Consider the following 20,494-nt stretch of genomic DNA (forward strand, 5'->3'; position numbering starts at 1 on the left):
TCCACTTGCCGAATTCAGTCTATGTATATAAGTCGAATGAACTGTATTTACTGACTAACGTTGCACATTGATTTTTTTTTTGGTGATTTTACAGTTTCAATTTTATTTGACGAGCTTCGTTGAGCTTTCCACATTTTTCTCACACTAGTTCATATATTTCTCTCATTTTCTCTCAATAAAAAATCTCTCAAATTTTCTCTGACTCGTGTAGAAAATTTTTCCTTCATCGTTGCCATCGACATCATCGTCTGAAATATGTTTTTCTTTCTTTTCTTTTCATTTCTTTCTTTCTTTTTTTTTGTTTCGAAATGTTCAAAGTTTCCCTCAACTATACATTTTTTCCACGCGGAAATTAGAAGTTTATTGACTTCTTTTGAGCGAGCAAAATAATTTCTCTATAAAATAATAAAAAGAGTTTATTTCCTTTAATGCTTTCAGCAACTGTAGAACAAAACGAACGGGTATAGAAAGTTCAGCATAGAGTGATCCCCATAGGTTCACTTTTTATGGTACCAATAAACTTTTAAAAAGTTAAAAATCTCCATTTCAATAAACTTTGTGAACTTTTTAGAAGTTACTTCTGTGTGGGTTTATTTCTTCTAAAAAATGCAACTGACTTTTAGCTTAAATATTATTGAAAACTTTCTCCTTCATTCGGTCAAAAAAGATACAAAAATTGATAATTGATTCTAAATACTACAGCTAAAAAAATTCAGTAGCTACTATAGAAATGCTAGCAACCTGTAACTGTTTCGGCAAATGTATAGAAAGAACATATAACTGTACATTTTGTATTTATACGCATCTAATTATAACAATTTGAAAATTATGCAAAATAGTAATACACACAGAAGTAAAGAAAGAATCGATGAGCAAATAAAAAGTAAATTGTATATTTTCATTTCAAGGTTAAGAAGACTTACGTTTTCAAAACGATAATTTTTTTCTAGTACAACGAAGCATTGAAAGCCTTGAATATGTCAGAGTGGACAATTTTCTTTGACCTTTTAAATCATCCTAATTTTATATTTAGATAGTATTTCCTTGTCTTTACGAATACTTTATGAAATTGTACATAGGAATATAGGTTGTGTACAATTTTAATAATTCATTTGACTCATGAATTTTACAAATCTAAAATCTGCATGAAATACATTTATGACTAAAAACTGGAACTCTGTTCGCGATTATTTTATTATGTATGCTATGTGTTATTTAATCCACACATGGAATATCTTTTTGCACAAACAAAAATAAAAATATAAAAGAAATTCGAATAAAATAATAAAAAAAAACTTCCCGGGTGAATGTACGGAATAAAATAAAATATAAAAAAAAAACTGTGTGAAATAGATGAGTTTATCGTACTTTGTAGTTTATAGGAACGATGGAATGAAAGAAAAGTAGAGTACGTAGTGCTGTGCACTTTTAAAGTTTTTTTTTTCGTACGATAATGTGGGACAACTAACTCTTTATGGATATTTTGGCACAAAATACTGCATATTATTAGGTAGGTCATACGATTTTTGATAACAAACAGATGTATAAAAATAAATCATTGAATATTTTAAGCAACCAAAGGAAATTAAATATTTGAGGAAAAGTAAAAGATGAGAAGACTTTTGCCATTGAAAAGTGAACATTGAGTTGTCATTGCCTTTCTATATGTTTGTCCTTCTTGGAAGATTTCCCATCTTGTGTCCATGTTCTACTTAACTCTTCATCAATTTTCCCTTTGCGTTGACCTCGTATTAATATTAATATTTATTTTATTGTTCATACAATACAAATTTTAGATCCATAAGACCACACTAATACAAAACGTGTCTTCATCTGTTAAAGGTTTATATTTCTGAAATAAGTTAACGTCATTCAAAAAATACGTCAAGTGAAGGCATATACAGAAACAAGTTAACGTATATCTGAAGTGTAAAGAACAACAAACAAAAAATGAAACAATACTGTTGCTATTTTGAAATCATTATTTTTTTCTGCATTAAGATGCTTATACAGTCAAGGTCAAAAATAACTTTTTCGAGTGCAAATGTGTGCCTGAGATTACGTAATAAATCATTGTGTACTTACTGAATTAGATGTAAGAATTTTAAACGTAAAGTCAACAGTAAGCATTTAGTTAAATTTCAAGAAAGAAGCAAGGAGAATGAAGATTTCACTGTACATGCCAAGCCAAAAGTGACGACTGATGAGTGTGTTAATAAGTGACATTCAAAAGAGTAAAAATGCAATGAACTCTCAAGTGTGGAAATCTCTTTTTTTAAATTTTAACGCCATATTCTTTTTTGTTGTTCATATACATGGATATACATATATTTAATATTCACACTTTAGTCATAACATTGAGCAAATTATATTTTTTCCACTTCAGCTTTCCTTCTTCTTTTATATATTTCCCTTTATTTTCTTCTTTGACTTAGTACGATTGCACTTATATTAGCAAATATATATGTAAATTCATTTAATATATTTGTTTATTCGTTCGTCTGTCATATAATCCTTCGTCTTTTTGAATTCGACATTTTTCGACAAGATTTCAAATTTTCTTCATAAATGAGTCAGCTTTATAATTATGTCGTTTGGATCACATGACTTGATTGCTTTCTATAATTGATTTATTTTGTCTGCCATAAAAATAGAATTGCATCACTTCTTTTACTATCCTTAAACTTAGTAATTTAATATTTCTAAAGCTGTAAATGGATTTTAATCAGCTACAATTTATCATTAAATAATAAAATGCTTAAATGACTCCATTTTCGAGCAAAAAAATTTATATCACTCTTATTAATTTATCTTTTTTGCACGCGTTTTATCAAACTCTAAAAAATGAGTTGTTTGTACATTCTGCTGTATCTGTACGCATTTTAATCGACGCAGGAAAATATAATAAATAGCAAAAGCACACATAAGTGATATGACGCACCCATAAAAAGAAGAATGAAATGAATTTGTTTTGTATTATCAAAAATGTTTATTTAGTACACACACTCGACTATTTTCTTATAAATGCGAAATTCAGTGATTATTTGGAACGAACTATTAAATTAGAAAACAAGGAGAGCCTTTTGTATTATATACGATTTAGTGATGTATTATATCAAGCTAGAAAATTGACACAAGTGTTAAGAGTTCAATGAACTGACGGTAACCAATCATTCTAAGAATCATTTCAATTTGGAGTTTTATAAAAGGAAGAAGAATCAAGTCCTTTGTCCCTAGTAAGTATCAATAATTCTTTTAATTAGTGTGCCACTCAGGATTGAAACAACTTCATATTTAAGATCAGTTTTCTTTTTCTCGGCATACTTTTATAGCAAGCATCGACCAAGACTACACGACAAACAGTTCACGGCATTTCAAAATATTATAACGCGGTTCACAGGTAGTCCATCACTGTTATAGACAAATGCATTCGTCAAAAAAACTATTAATAATTGTTAATGAAAACCTTTTCACTCTCTTCGACTAGCTGCTCATTCGGATTTTTGCCCTTTATTTTTTTTTTCATCAATAAAAAAATACTTTTTTCTTTTCCTGAACGACATTCATATTTGCTGTAACTGTGACTGTAATAATCCGATCAAAAGCTTACTTTCAGAGCGTTGCCAATTTTAGAACGAAAAGTTAAAGTACGATTGTGATGAAATTTAACAAGTGAAAGATTCACTGTGCTAAGAACAGGCGGGACAAAATTACAATGATATATAATTTTATATTCTGAATGCAGTATATGCTGACATATTAAAAAAAATGCACATGAATGCTCATCTGTTTGTTACTTATTATTTTAACTGAAAGAGTTGAATTTCAGCTGAGGAAAAGTGTAACGACGACCTCTTGTAATTCAATAGGAGAAGTTCAATGAAAAGCAAAATAAACAACAATAATGACACTAATATTAAGAAGATTAAATGTAATTTTGTGCAAATATGAATACATTTACTTTTCGTGGGACTGTAAATAAGGCATAGACACACTTGTTTACATTTTTTTGTCTAAAATAATCCGGAAGATCTTTACTTGACATGATCATTTTAGAAGAATTTTGGTATCAATTTAAGAAAGTCGACAGTGTCCATGACTTATAGGCTTGAATGATATCATATACGGATACCCGTGATCCCACATGTTTGTTGCCTTTCTCCATTACTATCTGTCATTTTCTTTATTTGTAGAAAATATTGGTTTAAAATGAAAGTTCACTTTTGATGCAAGAAATGCAAAATTGTACACTGCAATTTTCATATTTGTTATACGATCGATGTGAAATCTAGTTTTATAATAGCTTTCATTCATTTCGCCCACAAGAATATACTTTTTGCATTATTATTAGAAATTTTTAAACAATCAAATGCATTTAGTTAAACGATACTTGACGTTAAATGATGATATTGTGTCACATATTCATATTTTCGTGTGGGATACATTGTTGGCTGGTGTAGTAAATTTTCCAATTTTTTTCCTTCTATCTTCATCTCATCTGAATGCAATATGTACAGTCAGTTACTCTCAAAATACACCAAAACATTATTGAAATACATGCACACGCCTCGCAATAATTTTTTTATGCATACATATATGCCTTTTTGTAAAAAAAAAAATGAAATTAAATATATAAAAAATGAAATTCTTTTGACAAAGCCAATTTTACATGCAAATAAAGCGCACATCAGAGAGGAAAAAAAAAATTCATATCATATATATGACAGACACCGAAAAATGCAACGTTTTTCACTTGTAGTTAATCGCATGACACTTCGCTTTATCTCTGTGTGTAAGAAATCTTATTGCATTGGTTGAATATTTAGAATATTTTGTTTGGCACAACGATAAAGCCAAAAATTAAAGAATTTTAGATAAATTAAATCTTAAAAAAGAGAATTTTTGTTCAAGGACATAAAGTACAGAGCAGAAAGACACCAATAAAAATAATCGTTAAGCTTCACACAGTTTTATAAGTCACTGACATCAATGAAACGTTCTATAGCATTTGTTTTGCTATATTTTCTCATCGAAATCACCACCTTGGCACTCGATTTGACTTGCTCATTCTTTGCGCGCTTTTCTTTTATATTGGTGCAATTTTTGTGCTTATATTATAATATAAATAATGTGTCATACATTATAAAACGTAAGGTACGCGCAATTAAAATGCAATAAAATAAATTTATTAATTCATGAGTAAGTCTAGTGAAGTCATTAGACTTCATATGAGACAAAATATTTCAATGCTAGACGCATGCAAAATACAATTAAAATAGCCATTTCCTTACTAGTCAATACAACTTAATAATTAATGATATTATCGACAGACGATGTTCATGATTACGTGATGACTAAAGTATTCAAATAGTCATTGGATAATTAGTCATTTAATGCATGTAAAAGTATATTTTGACTACATTTATTTTGATTTTGTTAGCCGAAACTTTTCAAAGGAAATTGATTTAGCATTTTTTTATTTTTATTATGTCCTCACTCTCATAACGACCAAATCAGCTCAATCTGTTTACTCATGTGAACAGGATCAGATGACAAAAACTTCAGAACAGAAATAAAATATTTAAAATTTCTTATTTCAATAAACTAAAATTAATTGAAAACTTCTGATCAGAGATGTATCTAGGGTCAATTTTGAAAAATCGAGAATTTGTTGATATTGTTGCTTCCGAACAGTGAATGGGTTTGCGAGCAAAAAATATTATCGTTATCAGCCGAACATTATGAAGTGAAAAAAACTGTAATGTTATAAATTATTGATTGTTTAGCGATATCGCAAATGCATGTTTGCCAAATGGAGCATATTTCAAAAATACAATATTATGTTAAAAAATACATAAAAAGCATTAATGATATCAGTGTAGAATTGAATTTCTTATCGCATCGCAAAAAAATATTTTTACGAACGTCAATGTTATGCAACAGATTGGATTAAAAAGAAAAGAAACGAGTTTTACTGATGCAATCAACTTTTTTGCGACATTTTCAATATTTTTGCGAAGTTAAAAATGTAAAATTCAATTTTTATGTATTTTGTTTATTGGCGATATTTTGAGTCAAAATGGGGACCATTCCTCTTTAAATATTTGAATGGTAAAATTCATATTTTTGTGTATAATTTCTCTAAAATGCATATTTATTTATAGATTTAGGCTATGCATAAATATGCAAAACTTAATTTTGCATTTAAAAAATATTAAATGAATTTTGCAGAAATATTAATTTAAAGCTTATATTTATGCATACATTAATAATGTAAATAATGCATTGTCATTGATGATACTTACAATCTCTACTCATTCCAACTGCTAAGCATTTTTTAAATCTACAATATTGGCATCGATTTCTGTTCAGTCTGATTACCAAGCATTTACCATCACGTAAGCAACGATATTCAATTTGTTTCTGTATGCTGCGACGAAAAAATCCCTGTAAAAATGATATTGTTACATATGTGATTGATTTATTCATAATCAGCATCAGACATCTTTTCTAAATTTGCATGTGATGCTATCGTTTTTTTTTTATCTTTTTTTCTGTATGCTCACCTTACATCCCTCACAGCTAGTAACTCCGTAATGATATCCTGTTAAATAAATGATTTTAATTAAGATTAAAATTCAAAAGACTTCAACTTTACCTGATGCTTTGTCACCACAGACTTTGCAGGCAACAAAACTTTTTGTGCTCGATGATGAACTTGAGTTTGAATCAGCTGCTGATGTTGTTGTTCCTGTTGCTGTTGATGTTGGTGAAAATGGCTGATTTTCTGAAATAAACATGTGTGTATTAATATTTTTATCCATTTTATTGAACAAAAGCTGAGTGTTATTTATAGTAGAGAATTTAAGCATAAAGACTTCATAACAGATAAATTTATAATATAATTAAAATTATATTTAATATAAATTTAAGCATTTAAATTAAAAGATATCCAGAAAAGGAATTAAGAAAAGATTATTGCAAGAATGAAACAAATCATCGGATAGCAAGGTTGGCCGAGCGGTCTAAGGCGCCAGATTTAAGCTCTGGTTCCCGTATGGGAGCGTGGGTTCGAACCCCACACCTTGCATTATTTTTTTTTTGAAAAACTTTTCATTTTTGAACAAAACGTCAACAATTTTTCATGATCAATAAAAACTTAAGGCTATAACTTAAAGCTTACAAATTTAATTTTTATTTTCACGAGACAATATTTAAAAACAAAACATTTATTGATTTTCCGCTTCTCATTGTTTCTGTATTTATCACTTTTTTGTATTCTGTAACAAAAAGCAGGGCAGAGAATGAAAAGTAGATGAAGAATAGAAACAATGAAGATATAAAAATGGTTCTAGAACATAAAGTTAGAAAATTAACCTATTCCTACAAAGTTCTTTATCTTCTGCATAGTCTTACTGTACACATAGATATATATCACATAACGGTAACTTAATGAATGTAGCTTTTTTAGAATGATCTTGTGGAACGGTCGTCAACAGTTTGGAATAATAAGTAAAGAATAGAGTATATTATGGTCATATATGAATGCTGGCGCTGCTTTATAAAATAGAAGTAAAGTTGAAAAGGGTGGATGAGAAATAATAGCATTCACGTTCCGAACACATGCATTATTCAAATTATGGAGAAAATAAATATCAAAGGTTCATTTAGTCTGAATGCCATTAGCTCTTTCTGTTCGCAATAGTTACCGAAAGCTGCTAGATAATAATTCTTTGTTTAATTTATATTCCTTATTTTTACACTGGAGTTCAATTAGTGCGAAAGCTAGTTTTGCAAAAAGAGAATGTACTCTACTAATTTAGTAATGACTTATTTAGTATCAAATTGATAACATCAGAGATAAAATTTATTTGTGGACCTATTGGATCGTTCAAGATACTATTTAAAACAAGTTCGACATGAATTAATCTTAACTAAATTTCATAACCTAATGAAATCTAAAATTCAACTGACCAATAGCATTCTGGATGTCAGCACACAATACATGTATTACTACAGTTGTATTATAATTTTAAAAGCATCTAAAAACAATTGTGTCGGTTCCACATTTGATAAATATTTATTTATATTTTCACTTACAACAGCGATTCCTAAACTTTTCAATGTGAGAGAACTTTCTTTCTCAGTTTGATTCGTAAACAAAGATTCCCAAAATTTTCTCTTCTTTCTTCATCATTTCGCATACACTTATTGAATACAAATATCTAATATGTAAGTTTATTGCCGATTATAGTTTATCTATTAATCTTAAGCAATGATCAAACTGTCAATGAATTAATTTGACACAACCGAGCGACACAAACTCTGTCATGGACACATTTATTAATTTCGAATAAAATGCATCTTTTTATGGTAGCCATTCGGAGACCTACTTCATTTATGTCACTCAGTTGGGTTGGCAACAAAAATATGTCTTGACATTGACTTCTTAAAAATTTGGAATATGGAATGATTTGAGTATAGTCCAGGAAACATTAATAACTAATAATTACGATTTGACTTTTGAACATCAATTTTCAAATGGATAACAGGAATTGAAAAATTAGAAAAACGAAGGAATTTAAACTGAATTTAATGAAAATATACAATTTGATAATACCCAAATAATATACTAAAATTCGTCTAAAATTAAAAAGCTCAAACAATTTCTTAAAAATCTAAATTTATGAAGTGAGAAGTTTAAGAAAAATTTAGGTAGTTACGCGTGCAGTGAAAATTTTAATCAATAAAAGCCACCTTCAAGCATCTTTCGAAAAGAAAACTTATAAATAATGTACTTGATGAGGTCGTTTGCCTTTTCATATAGGCTGTATTGCGTAAAAGAGAAGGTAGATGTAATAAGAAAACTCCTTACATAAACTGAGATGAGATCAGATTTACTTAGCTAAAAAATATAAAGAAATACTTTTAAAACGCATAAAATTCTTCCTTTACATTGACAGTTGTGAAAAAATGTGAGTTTGAAGCTCATGCCTTCGGAAGTAGCAGGCATTTGGAATAGAATAAGAAGAAGAAAGCTTTTTTAGGCTTCATAAAAATGAAAAAAAGGTAGAAAATCTTTTCACGTTTTATAACATCACCATCGACAGTATGAGCAAGTGCGTAAATGTGACTTATTAACACATTTTTCTTAGATTTTTGGTTCATAAGTATTCAACTCTGCTTTCATAATTGGGTGATTTTAGTCCTTAAATCAAATTCTTGAGTCTTAGTAAGTTCATCATACTTAATTTAATATCGTTACTTTTACTTACGGGACAGGTTACTTTACGTTCGCATTTTTATGGAACAAGAGTGGAGATTCTGGTCTGGCATTTTAAACCAGTGTAAACAAAAATAAATTCGTATTTTACGTTGCGTAATCAGTGAGCAGCTCTTTATTGTGTTAACAACGTTGGAATCAGCTTCTTCTGATTTCAAGGTCTCGCATAACTTTTGGGACTCGACCTTAAATTGCAATTTCGAAGCTAAACAAATGTAATGGAAAAAGTATCAACAAGAGAAGATGAATTGAGATAGAATCTTATCTAAACTCAACGATTTGTCAACCTTAAAAATGCGTCTAACCCTTTCCGACACAAAAAAAAAAAGCTCCGTCACTATTTCGTCTAGATAAGTTAAAGCTTCATCATTTTTTAATTTATTATCATTCAATAGCCGAACGACACAGATCAAAAAAGGCTCCGTATCCAAAAGCGGTCCACCTTCGTTAATAATTGTGTCGCTCGGGTAATCAATACTATTAATAAGTTCAATGGGGTTCAAGGTTTAGTTAAATCAAGAACTCCAATGCAAAAATACTTAAAGACATAATTTACATATTTCTCGACCATTTCGGTATCCTCTAAACTAAGAAATATTCAATTAAAAGCGATATTTTTGAAAGAATATCTTGGATATCTACAATATCTACAAGAAAATATTTTTTCCAGAACGATAAATCGTAAAATAAAGCTAATACGTTTTATGAACTTGACACAGCCATCACAAACTTTTTCCTACATATACAGTCAAAAATATGTGTACACAGACAGAGTGCATGACATTCAACTTTTCTCTCTTGCTCCATAATTCAATATTAACCGACAGTGCAGCAACAAAAAGAAAACAAAAGAATACAAGGAGAGAGAAACGAGAGCATTTTTAGAACAAATTACCCAGAGCATAGTCTGGGTTTCCCTTATACGTAATCACGATTTTTCTTCTTTACATGTTTTCTGATATTCGTTTCCTTACACACACATAAAGATGCTTTTCATCTCTCATTTTCTCTCACTTTTGTATTTTCTCAGGAATTTAAAAGCTTATCATAACTACTGTAATTTTGGTATTTACGCAAATAATTTGGTATCTTACGTAGGACTACTTAAATTTATTTAACTAAAATACTTAGTGTATCATTTTTCATTTTTAAGTCTGATTTAATAACAATTAGAACATAAAAAGAAAAGCTTCCAAAATATTTCGGGTTTCCTTTCCAAGCTTTAAAGATGAAAATCATTTTCTCGTTTTTAATTTTCTTTCTTATTATTATGTCTCGACTCAAAGAATGACTGTGATTTTTTCTTTATTGCGTCGAAAAGGAAAGGCTGGTTTTTAAAGAAAAAAAGATTTATTACAAATTGACGTGAATGAACCACAAAGAAGAAAAATATTAATAAGAAAGAAAAATTAGAAAACGACGATGAAATATCATGGTTCAACATAGTTAATTTGATATGAAGCTATAATAGTATTATCCTTTTTCATGTGGTCATAATCAGGGGTGCACCAAGGATGGTTTTAGGGTTAAACCACTATTTGGACAATATCTTCAATTTGTTATGGATTTTAGAGATATACAATTGAAATATATCTAAATTTTCACAACCTATACAATAAACTCCTCCTCCAAAAATTCTGGATTAACCTCTGGCCATTATAAAAGATAGTCGTCTAAATTGATTATGAAGCTTCTGTATAGTCAGGTCATTTTCTTGTTGCGATGTACTTATTTTTAATCTTTCAAACAAACTCTTTGTAATGCAAATTAAAGCATATGCTTTATTGTATTTTTTAAGAGTCAAATACTTTTAAGTCTCATCCAAAATTGTGACTATATTTTTTCACTTTAAATTTCATTTTGTAATCTTTTGACTCTTTTGTGTCTTAATGATCCGTCTCGTTTAAAATTAGTTGGGAGTTTGAATTATGAAAACTTATTAAATATATAGGTAGTCAAAAAAGACGGAATATTTATCCCGATTTACTGCGCAAAAAATGTGAAATAAGAAATCTTTAAATCTGCATATGAAAGCTCTACAGACATTTCATTTCCATAAATGCTAAGATCTTATTTATTTACATATACTTTCATCATCTATTTAATGTCATTGACAGTTTCCAATCAGTACTTTTAAAATGATAATACGTTTCCTGCTTGATACTTTTTAAATGCTGTATACTTGCTAAAGACAAATGAATCATTTTCTTAATTGATGGAGCGACGTCACTGAATTTAGAAATCAATTAGAGACTGCTAGCAGTAAATTTAAAATTCTTGAAATATGAGCCAGAAGTGACCTTTCAATAACTTTTAATATGCCTTTTAACTCCCAAAGGTTGAAGACTTTATCAATAACAAGGCACAAAATGAAAACGAATAATAAAGTAGAAAAAGGATCCTATAACAAATATTGTACAATGCGAAGGCAAATGGGACATGTCCTCATTATTTTCTCTTCTATCATAAGATTGATCATTTTTATGCTCTTTATATCCTCTTGGGTCATCTTTTCATTCACATCTGCAATAACATGAATGTATCCATTATGTAAGATCTCATCAATTTTTATCCTGGCATTTCACACTTTAGCAAGTAATTTTTATAGCATAAAGATGTTCTATAAATATTAAATACAGTTATATAGAATAAAATTTGATGATTAAGTTGATTGAAATAATTCAGCGCATACTTATTTTGCACAAATTGGGATTCTTCAATCCTTTTTTTAGACAGACGTCAGTAATGACCGACCTTTTGTTAACTTTTCTTCTATTCAAACTTTTTAATTCCAGTGCTGAATCAATTAATCCTCAAATGTCTCAAAGTATCCATATAAGGAAATTTTAAAACGTCACGTTTAAGTAAGCGATATATCTGTAAATGTAAGCTTAAGGTTCCTATCTTATTTATTCTGAACACCATCAAAATAAATTCTTAAGTCTTAAAGCATAACTTCTTCAGTTTTTTTTGCAAGCCTAACTGTTGCAGAAATCATGAAATATTAAATCGTGTAGCAGCGTTGATTGAATTCTCAATTTAAAGATTGGCACAAGGAGATTTATTGAATAACAGAATGAAGAAATTTGAATGCCTGAAGAATTGAAATAAAGCAAGAGAACTGTGGGCTTGGCAAATGAGAAGGAAACAAAATGTGAAGTTCAATGAATCTGTATATGCGCTATTTTCTCTTTATATTTCCAATTGATGATTTCGTATCACGAAAATACATAATTTTCAACTATTGCGATTTTTATCGCTTCATTTTAAAACCTGCACTGTATTCAATTAAATTCCGGCTTTATTAAGAAAACAAAAAAATCGTAAATCTTTCTTATTCTTCCAATATAAACGTTCGTAAAAAGAGTATGCTGCTTGCATACGTTCGTGTCTTACAATCACAGAATGCAATTGTAACTTGAAAAGGTAAAAAAATGTATATATACTCGGAGCGTCAAACTTCCTCATTCGATGTGTAACTTTAAACAAGAGAAATGAACATTGGAAAGGGATCAACATCATTATAATAAAAAAAAAATTAATAAAACATTTTCGCTTCTCTTTTCGTTACTTCTTTTTGTAGCTCTTCGGTTTTTTGTTCATTCTTGAAAAAAAAAAGTTGATCCAATAAAATATAAATTAAGCTTTAAATAATAAATTAGTTTGAGTTTATATGTATCGAAAACATGAAAGCAGTCTTAAAGCTTCTTATAGCACCAAGAAATTAAATAATATTTAGAAAAAAAGGCAGTCTCATACATATGAACTGTATTACAATGGTCAATGTAAATTTTGGACTTTGTCATTTGAAGCCAAGTCGCTGTTTTTCTTATGGAAAATTGTTTAAATGCAATGCATACATACATATATGTAAAGCCACTACTGAATCAGAATTCAATGCACATTCGTTTAAGGAATCACCAAAAAATGGAAATTACTTGCATTTCAGATAATCAACAATAAAGAAACCACAAAAATATACCCACAAACATAAACAAGATAGAGATTTTAATTTGCATAATGTGTTTTTGGAGTTGAGAAGTTTGTATACGTGTGTACACCAAAAATTCAATGTAAGTCACGTTATATCAGAAAGAAATAATATATACCGCAAAAAAATTCTTAGGAAGCGAATATCCTTACATTTTGTTGCGTGTCATCTATACATTAAATGTAAATTTTAAACTAACAAAAAACATAATTCTGAAAGAATGATGTATATGCTCATGGTCATTGGTCTTTAGCATTTAATGTATTTATGTGAAAAATTGAAATTGCCAACAAGTCTTTGCGTTCCTAAATATAATTAATGTTAACATTATACTTCCTAACATCTTTAGCAGTTGAAAATAGAATATCAACACGAGAAACAACAAAGTATATCCAAATCATTGTCAATTTCAATTATCTTTCTTCGTCACCTCAAATCAATGTAATTCTCGCAAAAAATAGATATTCGCACAGTTTCGAAATTCGATAAAAATAGTCTAATGAAATCAGGCAGGCGAATCGCACAGAATCTTCATTTTATCATCCGAATCAATGTCAATTAAGTTCATTTAATGTTGAACCTATCGATGTATATGATTGCAGATTCGTTAGGCGATTTTCAATTAATTGTAATCAACACTCGATTGATAGATACTTCCGTATCCATTCATTAATAATTAATTCAATAACAATTCATCCCATTTTGTTAAATGTATTGCTTCGACAGCTTAATGCTATCATAATTATTTTCCACTTAAAGCCTAGCCATTGTGATAATATTTATTATTTTTTCATACATATTCCGTCATTGGACAAATAAACGAGACTTATTGAATGATACATTCTAACAAAACACACAGATCAATGTATATAGAATGTAAGTACATAAATCCACAAGACTTATAAATGAGTTAACAAGTCTCTATTTGCCGCATATTAAGAAAAGAACTTTGTTTAAAAAATAATGTGACTAAAGCTGCTTTCCTTCGAAATTTCACTCTTAGAACTGATTAAATCACTAGTTTTTCGCATCAAAAGTTAGGTTCTAGATTTACAGAGTTGACTTTTAAGCAATTGCAGTTTGAGAAAATAAGCAAGTGAGAGAGGAGAGACTGTATGTTGATTATAAAGATGAAAAAGAGTAAAGCCATATTTATTTTCTTTTCTTTTATTATAAGAGTAAGGTCATTGACACGTTATCGCACATTTTTTGAGATGTATTAAACGTGGAACGTGTAAGCATGAGATATTCATACATAGATTTTCAAGATCATAGACTCTTGTTCACTAATTTCTGCAAAATCACTTATTATATTATTAGTCATACTTAGACACTAAGCTAACTTCTTTCGAATTAATAGGGATTAATAGAGTTTTGGGATTTGATACAAAAGAAGAGAAGTAATGAGGACAAAGTGATGCAATAGTGTGATTGTGAGGAAATAAATGTTGAGCCTGAACATTTTGCTTTTGCGTCTGCTATAAAACGACTCTTATCACGCTTGTTGAGTCTAAAGGCATTTTTCGTCTTACCGGTTTTAACATTTTGTTGACTAAAATTGATGCTGGGAGATGAAGTTGATGATATAGTATAAATACCGTTGTTAATTACATTATTGGTAGAGTTCGGTGGTTCTGGTGTTGGTGCCAATGATACAGATGATTCAACGGAATTTGGATTGCTAAATGCACCTTGAGTCATGGAGTCATCAGGAGTGTCGAAGAAATTCAAATCAAATTCCGAATGAGACTCGAATTTAACTTCAGTAATTTCGTCAGGAACCGACGTATCATGATCGGTGCTGACGATACTTGAACTGATATTCGATGAATCAATGTGGAAGATATCCATTACAATAACAAGATACAAGTTTCTTTTATCAAATGGCACCAGAAAACAGTCTTAATCACTTTATGTTTCTTTTACTTTTTTAATTATTCACAGTATAGCATTTCTTTTACAAAAGTTCACAGGTGGGAATTTAATTCTTTTACATTTCGTTCTCCTTCATTTTAATATTACAGCAGAGTGAATTTTTTAAACTGCATAAAATTGCGGTTTTATTGACCTTTCATTATTATACTTTAATATCACTTTGTTATGCTTCACACTTTATAAGCAACTAGATGATCGATAAATTAAACGGTTTTGTGTGGTCAATTTCGATTACATTATATTCTATTTTTAAAAATAAGCGTAAAAGAATAGTGAATCTCGAATTTAGAATTATCTGATTCTGTGTTGTCAATCTCGTGAATGTAAGTATAAAAATATACAATAGCACCAATTTAGTTGATAAATGAATTAAATTTTGTAACTTATGTAAAAACTACCGGCAAACAATCGAGGTAACTTAAAATAAACTTTCTAATGCATGTCAATATTACTGTCTTTTAACATTTTTTTGGTTAATGTTGCGTTTATAAAACATTTTCATTAGAATTCCAATAAATAATTTATACACTAAAAGTAATAGCTGCTCATTGTTTATTATTATTTTTATATCGTCATTCTAAGACAAATATTGCTCGAAAAACTAGAAACACACGAAGTAACGACACACATCGATCATCCAAGAATTCTTACGAAGCACTGAAACAGCAACAGTCGCTGAGAAGACAAGACAAGGCAAGAAAAAGAAATGAAAATAATAAAAACTTTAAACTCGCGCTTAATTTCTTTTTTTTTTTTCTTCAACATTCATTCTGCCGTTTGGCTCGTTCCATTCCTGAACGGAGTGTGTATATAAATATGTGTACACTGCTCTCACATATGAGTGTGAGAGCACAAAGCCAGCTTCATATTGAGTAAGTAGTTTTGGAACAAAATCTCATAACACATTCATAAAATATAACTTATGATGATTACACAATAAAATAAAGAAAAATAAAATAAAACATTTCTGAATTGACGGAAAAAGTTGCACGAAATTAACAATAAGACTTTTTTATTCTCTCATTTGATTCTCTTAACACTCTCTTCTCATTTTATTACAAAATACTTTTGGGTACGTTTTTTTATTTCTCGTTCGTTTATAGCCGATGTATACAAATAGTAAGTGTAAGATCAAAGTTTGCATGAAATACACAAAAGAAGGAAGAAAATAAAATTTACAAAATGTCAAGATAAAAAATTTGAATTAATTCTGAATATTTTTAAATTTCAGTGAGAAAGGAATACTTAGAAGCAGAGATAGTAATCGACTGTCTTCAGTCATTTTCAGTCTTCTACAATCGACAGCCTCCAGCGACTGACCAACTGTTGATGATACATTAACGTCCGTCGAGTTAATTGCAATCGAAAATTACTGTTTGTCGCAACAGTATTACCAACTCTGCTTAGAATAAAGTGAAAAAAAGAACTTGATATTCAAATTATATTCATCATCTCTTCTGATAAACATCATTTTGTCCAAAACTTCTTAAGCTCTATTACAGTGTTGTCCAGTCTTTAATGTTGATCCTTTCTAAAAACTAAATATTTTGTGAATTTTTAAAATTCTATCGCGGCACACCTGAGCTTGTTCTACGGCAAACAAATATCGCGACACAAAGTTTGGACAACACTGATGTTTTGCGGATTATAATAGATAAAACCTGATTTAAAAATATTTTTATAAATTTTAGCGAATTTCAAAAATGAAGTTTGCTAAAATGAACAGCGCTCTGAACTATAAGAGGACTATGGAGCTTATTCAATTTATCATGTTCGTTGTGATAGTGGACAAAGACAAATGAAAAACTTCTTTTTATGATATTACACAACTTTAGCACATTTTATAGTCTTCTTCTCCACATTTATCGTCAATTTTGCTTTTGAATTTTCTTCGCAATCTTTTCTTTTTTGCTCAGAACATTGATTAAGTTCCGCATGTGAATACAAAATATATTTTTTCTCTTTTTTTTTATTTTTACTCTAAATCGGTGTGACACAATGATGCCTTTTCTGCTGTTTAATAAAGGTAGGCAAATAATTGTTATAATACGACTAGAATACCATTTATAAATAGAGTTATTTTCAACTAGTTTAATGCTATTTCCATTGATCGCTTCCAAATTAAATTAAAAAGAGTAAAAGACTTTCAAGGAGTTGCAGAGTGACAACAAAACAAGTTAAACGACGACTCTTCATTATAGTTGCTCAGTCTTGTCATTTTAATTTTTTTGAATATAATTAATCGCAGAGACAGAAAGGTAGAAATGCTGAATCTTTGGAAACTTCTTTCTTTGGCGACAATGATCACGAGTAGATTAATGAAAATACTAAACTGATAAAAAATATTTTCCACATGAAATACAATCGCAATTGACTGTCTTATTCTTGTTCTTATTTGTGAAATACAATAAGAAGCACAACAAGAATAACAACAGCATAAAATAAAGAGAGTTCATTGCCCGTTTTGCTTATATATGCTCCTCTTTATGTTTGATATTTAACATAAAGAGATAGGCTTGTGATTTTTTTTTCTTAAAGGCCTCTGGGCAAGTTCTGCGCTAAAATAATATTTACTCTTTAGTTTACTTTACTATATTCTCCTTATCCGTACCTGATGGCGTGGATATTAATGTTGCTGTTTATTATTATTATTATTATTCTAATATAAGGAAAATATATTTAAAATAATAAACCTTTTTGTATTTTTAATGTCTTTTATTCCGATTTTCTCTGTCTTTCTTTCATTCGCTCATACATTCACTCTTCTTTTTTGCTTATTTAATATTTTTCTTTCTCATTCTGTAAAATATTCAAATTTATCGCTTAATGTTTCATCTTGTTCTCATTCGTAGCTGAATATGGAATTAATAAATGGCATTAATTAGATAATGTAAACTGCTTTTGTTAAAACACAATTGAAAAAGTCTTTTTTTTCTCCGTGCCTGGTTACCTGCCTTAACGTGAATGCTTTACAAAATGCCTCCATGTCGCTCACCCTTTTTCCTTTTTTGTGTGTGATGTTTTGTGTTGCTAAATATTATAATCATCATTATTCTTATTAATACTGCCTATTATATTTCCAATCATTTTTTATAAACAGACATTTATAATAAAATGCGAATTGTGCTTTAAAGCCATTGATATAACATTTTCTTTCAATTCCAAAATCATCAATTAATCTTAAAGATTTTCATTTTTTATTTTCATTTCTAATGTCGACATCAGCTTTAAATTTCACATCTAATTCTATTCAAAATTTTCCTTAACTTGCACTTTGAAATCTATTTATCATACAGCCACGAGTCTAAGACCTAAAAAACATTTTTGGCACAATACGAAGAAATAGAAACTTTCTGGTTTTAAAAACAAAGTGATGCAAAGAAATCTTGATCTTGAAATTGATGAATAAAAAAGTTGTGTTCCAATGTAGAGTGATTCCTCGTTTAAAGTCAAGAGGAAGACAAATTAAATCAGAACGCAGTAAATGAATAATTTAGAACTCAAAGTCTATAAATGAATCATGATTGAGGGAGCAACGTAAATGATAATTCAATAGAATTCGTTTCTTGCTTCTACTTTAATGTCCAAATTAAAGATGATATTTTTTACGCGCTTTATGTTTAGGGACGTATTCAGTAAGGAGGAGAGGGGTTTATTCTTGATAAAAATCTTCAATGCCCTAAGGTTTTTCGTGAAAAATATTCCAAAATCCCCTTTCATTTTTTGCGATCCATACAAAAAATTTCAAATTTTTCACCTGCTTTAACTTTTTAAAGACTGGTTCGTTGACAACTATATCGATAAGATATTGACAACTGTATGTGATTCCGATAGTAAAAACCCTAAATTCTTAATTCTATTTTTTAAAAGGTCCAACACCTTTCTACAACCTTTTCTTAATGTCGGAATTCAAAACTTCGAATTTATTGAGACACTCAGCTTAATAATAATAATGATAAGATTATTTGTTATGATAAATAAATTGATTCTCATCATAAGATTTGCTAAGCCTTACTATTGAGATTTGATTGCTTTAATTGCTCTCTGAATGATTCCTTTCTATGAAAATCTTTACAGGTTGTCTAAATCCTAAATTTTAATTTAAGAATCGTTACTATATTTCGGTAGTTAACCGAAATTAGGCAAATTTCTATTTTTTTTAACGGATATCGTTTATTAAAAATACATAAAAAGAAATGATAAAATTCAAGGGGAAATGGAAATTTATTCATGTATAATTCAAGAAGATTACTAAAATATATTTAAATGCAGAAAAGCCCAGATACAAATGTGATCAATGATAATTCGTTGATCGCTTATAATTTGATCTCATGAATGTCTAAAAGCGTCAACTACTTTCCTAATCAGATTATTTACTTCATATCGAAAGCAATGCCTACATATATGTTTCCAACTATTGTAATTCGTATAAGTAGAATAAGTGAGTAAAATTTACATCACAAAAGCTCATGAATTAAACAAAAATCTTTTTGAGCCCTCATTGTGCCTTGATCAAGGCGCTTTTTCTTTGTCTGTCAAATTTTAAATTTTTTAAAAAAATAACAAAATTTAAAAATTTTAGAAGTTTTAAAAAATTTAAAGAATTTGATTGTTGGTAACCAAGTGACCAATCCTATTGCGCACTAGAAGCTCATTTTAAATTTTCAAGTTTAATGCCAATAGATAAATAAATGTAGGTTGTAGTCAAATTATTATATTATGAACAGCTGTAATTTACCAAACATGACTTTTTACTCGGTCAGTTTCAACAATTAAATTGAATTTAAATATTGTTAAAAATTAAATCCGCAAAACATAAACATAATGTTATAAAGTTATGCATAATTTTCATGCATTTATATAATTTTGAACCGCATGTCCATCAAAAATGTAAAAATAATGTTCACACAAATTTGCTTCAATTGCATGCGTTCCCATATGAAAAAAAAATTGAGTAAATAAAATGTGTATGTTATAAAGCCTATGCGAAATTAAAGTTCAGTGACCCATCGATAAACTTCGATGTGTCGCTTTTTGCATACGTAAAAGCCTCATTGAATAACGACATGAAAACAAGTTAATTTATAGAACATGAAAGTAGGAGGACGGAAAACTGTTTTTCTTTTCTGATGTTTGCCATTATTTTCTTGATAAAAGCGAAATGGCATTAAGAGACTTTTACTTGCTGATTCTTTACATGTATCTTTCATTTTTGCTTTCCCTGCAACATCGCTATTGTATTGTCTTCTTTTCGTTATGGTGCCATGGTTTTTTACGAGCCTATT

The 20,494-nt window shown here is 29.1% G+C and overlaps 1 protein-coding gene and 1 non-coding gene across 3 annotated transcripts in view; one reads left to right on the forward strand and one right to left on the reverse strand.

The window, feature by feature from the left end:
• The window catches only part of Eip78C (Ecdysone-induced protein 78C), a 42,420-nt gene that overhangs the window by 17,818 nt on the left and 4,108 nt on the right, over nucleotides 1–20,494 (reverse strand). Inside the window, exons 1-4 of one of the 2 annotated variants that reach the window (XM_070643712.1) lie at nucleotides 14,807–15,383; nucleotides 6,659–6,787; nucleotides 6,567–6,604; nucleotides 6,306–6,447 (exon numbers count right to left, since the gene is read on the reverse strand). In XM_070643712.1, coding sequence (XP_070499813.1) covers nucleotides 6,306–6,447; nucleotides 6,567–6,604; nucleotides 6,659–6,787; nucleotides 14,807–15,125 — 628 coding nt within the window. In that variant the 5' untranslated portion in view covers nucleotides 15,126–15,383. Of the gene's footprint in view, nucleotides 1–6,305; nucleotides 6,448–6,566; nucleotides 6,605–6,658; nucleotides 6,788–14,806; nucleotides 15,384–20,494 lie in introns of those variants that run through there. The other variant, XM_070643713.1, reaches the window with a different exon arrangement.
• TRNAL-UAA (transfer RNA leucine (anticodon UAA)) lies at nucleotides 7,007–7,090 on the forward strand. Its single transcript has one exon. It is a non-coding gene; the product is annotated as a tRNA-Leu (tRNA).

The sequence above is a fragment of the Chironomus tepperi genome, unplaced genomic scaffold (assembly GCF_022539635.2).
Source record: "Chironomus tepperi strain 1889 unplaced genomic scaffold, CSIRO-AGI_Ctep_v1 contig_323, whole genome shotgun sequence".
Classification (NCBI taxonomy): Eukaryota; Metazoa; Arthropoda; class Insecta; order Diptera; family Chironomidae; genus Chironomus; species Chironomus tepperi.